Consider the following 7,339-nt stretch of genomic DNA (forward strand, 5'->3'; position numbering starts at 1 on the left):
GTGAGACATATATATATATATATATATATATATATATATATATATATATATATATATATATATATATATATATATATATATATATATATATATATATATATATATGTCGTACCTAGTAGCCAGAACTCACTTCTCAGCCTACTATGCAAGGCCCAATTTGCCTAATAAGCCAAGTTTTCATGAATTATTTGTTTTTCGACTACCTAACCTACCTAACCTAACCTAACCTTTTTGGCTACCTAACCTAACCTAACCTATAAAGATAGGTTAGGTTAGGTTAGGTAGGGTTGGTTAGGTTCGGTCATATATCTACGTTAATTTTAACTCCAATAAAAAAAATTGACCTGATACATAATGAATTGGGTAGCTTTATCATTTCATAAGAAAAAAATTAGAGAAAATATATTAATTCAGGAAAACTTGGCTTATTAGGCAAATCGGGCCTTGCATAGTAGGCTGAGAAGTGAGTTCTGGCTACTAGGTACGACATATATATATATATATATATATATATATATATATATATATATATATATATATATATATATATATATATATATATATATATATATATATATATATATATATATATATATGTCGTACCTAGTAGCCAGAACGCACTTCTCAGCCTACTATGCAAGGCCCGATTTGCCTAATAATCCAAGTTTTCCTGAATTAATATATTTTCTCTAATTTTTTTCTTATGAAATGATAAAGCTACCCATTTCAGTATGCATGAGGTCAATTTTTTTATTGGAGTTAAAATTAACGTAGATATATGACCGAACCTAACCAACCCTACCTAACCTAACCTAACCTATCTTTATAGGTTAGGTTAGGTTATGAAGCCGAAAAAAGTTAGGTTAGGTTAGGTTAGGTAGGTTAGGTCGTCGAAAAAACATTAATTCATGAAAACTTGGCTTATGAGGCAAATCGGGCCTTGCATAGTAGGCTGAGAAGTGCGTTCTGGCTATTAGGTACGACATATCTGGCTGTTAGGTACGACGGCTACATAGTAGCCAGAACGCACTTTTCAGCCTAATATGCAAGGCCCGATTTGCCTAATAAGCCAAGTTTTCCTGAATTAATATATTTTCTCTATTTTTTTTCTTATGAAACGATAAAGCTACCCATTTCGTTATGTATGAGGTAAAAAAAATTTATTAGAGTTAAAATTAACGTAGATATATGACCGAACCTAACCAACCCCACCTAACCTAACCAGCCCCACCTAACCTAACCTAACCTATCCATAAAGTTTAGGTTAGGTTTGGTAGCCGAAAAAGTTAGGTTAGGTTAGGTTAGGTTAGGTAGGTTAGGTAGTCGAAAAACAATTCATGAAAACTTGGCTTATTAGGCAAATCGAGACTTGCATAGTAAGCTGAGAAGTGAGTTCTAGCTACTAGGTATATATATATATATATATATATATATATATATATATATATATATATATATATATATATATATATATATATATATATATATATATATATATATATATATATATATATATATATGACAATGTCAGACCACGGAGGAAAATGAAACAGGAATTTCCTTAAGTACTTTCGTATATTAAATACATCTTCAGAAGGAATGATTTTACAGATCGAGTGATGGGTATAAATAGGCAGGAGAGAGTGGTGAAGTGAGGTGAGGTACAATACTTAGACAACGCAGACGGCCCATTGGCCCATCAGATGCCACCCAATTGGCCCATCCGATGTAGCCCAATGGCCCATCTGATACAGCAGACATACAAGCACAATACATAGGTAATTATAACATAAAGAGGTAAATATATACAATGAATTAGTGAGACAAATGTTTTCCAATGATGCTATTTAAATCGCCCTTTAGCTGATCTATTAGAAATGGATCTAAGTTATATAGACCACTGCTAATATTCAAATTACTTTCTTGGTGATCTGTATCAAAGCAGATTCAATTATGTTTCTGTTATAGGTGCTTTTACAATTTGTTATTGAAGAAGCACTCTCCCAATCAATTTGGTGAGCTTTTTCTGACAAATGAACAAACAAAGCATTAGACAATTGGCCATGTCTTACAGAGTATTTATGTTGCGATATTCTACATTTTAAATCTTTAGATGTTTGCCCGACATAGAACTTATTACATTCCTTACAAGGTATTTTATAAATTATTTTATTAAATTATTGAATCTGCTTTGATACAGATAACTACTACGCTATCCACCAGGCTATGAGGCCCCTTATGTGTGTGTGTGTGTGTGTGTGTGTGTGTGTGTGTGTGTGTGTGTGTGTGTGGTGTGTGTGTACTCACCTAGTTGTGCTTGCGGGGTTGAGCTTTTAGCTCTTTAGTCTTTTCACTGTTGGTGGTAATTAATTGACCGCCAAGAAATCCGGACTCCACCTGCCAAAAATTATTGGGGAATATAAACCTGGATATGCGTATGGAAATGTCAAGACACACAAACCTGGAAACCCACTTCGGCCATCTAAGTAGTTAGTAAACAGTTGATTGACAGTTGAGAGGCGGCCGAAAGAGCAAAGCTCAACCCCCGCAAAAACACAACTAGTAAACACACACACACACACATATATATATATAATATATATATATATATATATATATATATATATATAATATATTATATATATATATATATATTATATATATATATATATATATATATATATATATATATATATATATATATATATATATATATATGAGAGGTTTACATTTACATGGGGTGTTAAGTCATAGTTTGCTGTATTGGTCAGTAAAGGTTACTGAAGACGTGAAGATTCTGTCTGCTACCTTTGTTTATGGTTTAACATTTCGTTTATACCGAGGGATGACATATTAGATGACATATTTTTCTTTATATAAAGAAGAGTCCAAGTCTATGAACATTTGTCAAGGAATTTGTAGAAATAAGATGTGGAAGTTTTTCTCTCTTTGAGGCATCATAAATATTTCAGTTATGTTGTTGACATAAGTGGTTCCCATTCCGGGTCTTTCTTTGCTCACGCATTACATCAAAAAGATACATACATAATTGATAACAAACTTTTCCAGCATTGAGAAGTGCAGTTTTTATACCATTAATACACTTCATAGATTATTGGGACCTATTGAAAAGATATATCTGTACTTGACCCAACGGAGACATTAATGTGTCAGGCAGTTTTAGACCATAACATAACCACCCGACAGCATATAAGAAGGTTGGCCGGGGCTCTTTACAACTGACACCAGAACTGGTAACTATATATCAATGTCATGTATTGGGTGCATAAGTGTTTAAGGTGCACCAGCACCGCCAGATGGCTGTGTGGAGGCGGGAGCCGGGCGGGTGGACCAGACGCCCACAGCGTCTCCTGACTGTCACTCCTCCTCCTCCCGGGACTCCCACGGTAAGTGGGACTAAAACCCTTATACATCCACCACATCTCACATCAGGCTGGCCGTTCCTTCCCACGCCACGGTTACCTAACGTGGTAAACACAGGTTGATATCGAGATTTGTGAAACAGGATGACCGGGTTGTATGAGCGGTTGACTGGGTTACATGAGAGGTTGCCCAGGTTGCATGAGAGGTTGACCGGGTTGCATGAGCGGTGCCCAGGTTGCATGAGAGGTTGCCCAGGTTGCATGAGAGGTTGACCGGGTTGCATGAGAAGTTGCCCAGGTTGCATGAGAGGTTGCCCAGATTGCATGAGAAGTTGCCCAGGTTGCATGAGAGGTTGCCCAGGTTGCATGAGAGGTTGCCCAGGTTGCATGAGAGGTTGACCGGGTTACATGAGAGGTTGACCGGGTTGCATGAGAGGTTGACCGGGTTGCATGAGCGGTTGACCGGGTTGCATGAGAAGTTGACCGGGTTGCATGAGAGGTTGACCGGGTTACATGAGAGGTTGACCGGGTTGCATGAGAGGTTGACCGGGTTGCATGAGAGGTTGACCGGGTTGCATGAGAGGTTGACCGGGTTGCATGAGAAGTTGCCCAGGTTGCATGAGAAGTTGACCGGGTTGCATGAGAGGTTGCCCAGGTTGCATGAGAGGTTGCCCAGGTTGCATGAGAGGTTGACCGGGTTGCATGAGAAGTTGCCCAGGTTGCATGAGAGGTTGCCCAGGTTGCATGAGAAGTTGCCCAGGTTGCATGAGAGGTTGCCCAGGTTGCATGAGAGGTTGACTGGGTTGCATGAGAAGTTGCCCAGGTTGCATGAGAGGTTGCCCAGGTTGCATGAGAGGTTGACCGGGTTGCATGAGAAGTTGCCCAGGTTGCATGAGAAGTTGACCGGGTTGCATGAGAGGTTGCCCAGGTTGCATGAGAGGTTGCCCAGGTTGCATGAGAGGTTGACTGGGTTGCATGAGAAGTTGCCCAGGTTGCATGAGAGGTTGCCCAGGTTGCATGAGAAGTTGCCCAGGTTGCATGAGAGGTTGCCCAGGTTGCATGAGAGGTTGCCCAGGTTGCATGAGAGGTTGACCGGGTTGCATGAGAAGTTGCCCAGGTTGCATGAGAGGTTGCCCAGGTTGCATGAGAAGTTGCCCAGGTTGCATGAGAGGTTGTTCAGGTTGCATGAGAAGTTGCCCAGGTTGCATGAGAGGTTGCCCAGGTTGCATGAGAGGTTGACCGGGTTGCATGAGAGGTTGCCCAGGTTGCATGAGAAGTTGCCCAGGTTGCATGAGAGGTTGCCCAGGTTGCATGAGAAGTTGCCCAGGTTGCATGAGAGGTTGCCCAGGTTGCATGAGAGGTTGCCCAGGTTGCATGAGAGGTTGCCCAGGATGCATGAGAAGTTGCCCAGGTTGCATGAGAGGTTGCCCAGGTTGCATGAGAAGTTGCCCAGGTTGCATGAGAGGTTGACCGGGTTACATGAGAAGTTGGCCGGGTTGCATGAGAGGTTGCCCAGGTTGCATGAGAGGTTGACCGGGTTTCATGAGAGGTTGACCGGGTTGCATGAGAAGTTGCCCAGGTTGCATGAGAGGTTGACCGGGTTGCATGAGCGGTTGACCGGGTTGCATGAGAAGTTGCCCAGGTTGCATGAGAGGTTGCCCAGGTTGCATGAGAGGTTGACCGGGTTGCATGAGAGGTTGCATGAGAGGTTGCCCAGGTTGCATGAGAGGTTGACCGGGTTGCATGAGAAGTTGACCGGGTTGCATGAGAGGTTGCCCAGGTTGCATGAGAGGTTGACCGGGTTGCATGAGAGGTTGACCGGGTTGCATGAGAGGTTGACCGGGTTGCATGAGCGGTTGACCGGGTTGCATGAGAGGTTGACCGGGTTGCATGAGCGATTGACCGGGTTGCATGAGAGGTTGCCCAGGTTGCATGAGAGGGTGACCGGGTTGCATGAGAGGTTGACCGGGTTGCATGAGAGGTTGCCCAGGTTGCATGAGAGGTTGACCGGGTTGCATGAGAGGTTGACCGGGTTGCATGAGAGGTTGACCGGGTTGCATGAGAAGTTGCCCAGGTTGCATGAGAGGTTGACCGGGTTGCATGAGCGGTTGACCGGGTTGCATGAGAAGTTGCCCAGGTTGCATGAGAGGTTGCCCAGGTTGCATGAGAGGTTGACCGGGTTGCATGAGAGGTTGCCCAGGTTGCATGAGAGGTTGCCCAGGTTGCATGAGAGGTTGACCGGGTTGCATGAGAAGTTGACCGGGTTGCATGAGAGGTTGCCCAGGTTGCATGAGAGGTTGACCGGGTTGCATGAGAGGTTGACCGGGTTGCATGAGAGGTTGACCGGGTTGCATGAGCGGTTGACCGGGTTGCATGAGAGGTTGACCGGGTTGCATGAGCGGTTGACCGGGTTGCATGAGAGGTTGCCCAGGTTGCATGAGAGGTTGACCGGGTTGCATGAGAGGTTGACCGGGTTGCATGAGAGGTTGCCCAGGTTGCATGAGAGGTTGACCGGGTTGCATGAGAGGTTGACCGGGTTGCATGAGAGGTTGACCGGGTTGCATGAGCGGTTGACCGGGTTGCATGAGAAGTTGACTGGGTTGCATGAGAAGTTGCCCAGGTTGCATGAGAGGTTGACCGAGTTGCATAAGAGGTTGACTGGGTTGCATGCGTCGGAAAACCTGACGCCATTTACTAATATTAAATACAATATGCAGATAATATTGCTGCTGTTGAATAAATAAATTCGCTCTAAGAAAACGTGGCGCAGTGGAATTTTCCGTCAATAGAAAACGAGATATCATTGCCACATAGCGCTATAAATTCACCAGCTATTCTGATGGGAATTAATCCTAATACAGCAGCCTTTGGACTTTTAACAATATATAAACATCTCATTTGAATTAACTTAATTATCAGTACCAAAATAGAGTAAATGTGACTTTCTACCTCTTATTGACATGTGGACAATGAGAGAGAGCTATGGCGTCAGGGGAGGGGGAGTGTTCAACAATTTTTGCAAGACCAGAGTTGCAGGAGCAAAACAGCTCCTTGGTCCTTATCTTATAAATAATATACCAATATTTACTCTGATATAACTGTCATTCATATAGGATTCCTGCTATTCAGCAAGCGCCCTTTGACAGTAACAATAGAAGAGGAAGCAAGAATTAATCCTAGTCAACCAGTACATGGTGTTGATGTTAGCCTCAAGCACGAGGATTATTTAGTGTCATCATCCTTGTTTATACCTGGTGGAACAGGCCTACCATACAATAAAACAAGACCTCCTAGTTTTCATTACTAATATATGTAGTTTGTTGACCAATCCTCACACTAGAAAATGAGGGGACGACGACGTTACGGTCCGTCCTGGACCATTCTCAAGTCAATATCACAATTGACTTCAGAATGGTCCAGGACGGACCGAAACGTCGTCGTCCCTTCATTTTCTAGTGTGTGGATTGGTCAACATTCTTCAGCCACGTTATTGTGACTCATCACCTGCATACGTAGTTTAATACTGAAGTTTGATTGGCTGCATAAATATAAATTTAATATAAACCCTCCCCTAATGTGCAAGGAGTCGATTAGTGAAAATATTTCAGAAATACAGTCCAATAAACATCATACAAATTGCTATTGAAAAATATAAATTAACGTAAATATAAACACTATATAAATTCATATAAATTAAATAAATATAAATCTCACAGGTCGGTTCCTCACATTATTTGGTCATCTTCGAACCAGATGACAGATTATTTAGTCATCTGTGTTCCGGAAGAACCATATTTAACCAGTGGATTCATTAAATCAAGAAATCCACTGGTACTAGTGTGATTTATACAATAACATTATATTGCCAGTCTAGTCAGTGACCGGCCACAGTGACCTGCCATCTGCTCACGACCCCCCCCCCCCCAGCAGAGCCTCACAGCGGCTCTACAGGCACC

General features: G+C 42.3%; 1 protein-coding gene across 1 annotated transcript; it reads right to left on the minus strand.

The window, feature by feature from the left end:
• Window positions 1-4,923: 4,923 nt before the first annotated feature.
• LOC123756202 (very low-density lipoprotein receptor-like) lies at window positions 4,924-6,488 on the minus strand. Its single transcript, XM_045739283.1, has 2 exons — window positions 6,472-6,488; window positions 4,924-6,064 (listed from the first exon to the last, which is right to left on the minus strand). Exons 1-2 carry the CDS (start codon window positions 6,486-6,488, stop codon window positions 4,924-4,926), a joined length of 1,158 nt encoding a protein of 385 aa, XP_045595239.1.
• Window positions 6,489-7,339: the final 851 nt, after the last annotated feature.

The sequence above is a fragment of the Procambarus clarkii genome, chromosome 36 (genome assembly GCF_040958095.1).
Source record: "Procambarus clarkii isolate CNS0578487 chromosome 36, FALCON_Pclarkii_2.0, whole genome shotgun sequence".
Lineage (NCBI taxonomy): Eukaryota > Metazoa > Arthropoda > Malacostraca > Decapoda > Cambaridae > Procambarus > Procambarus clarkii.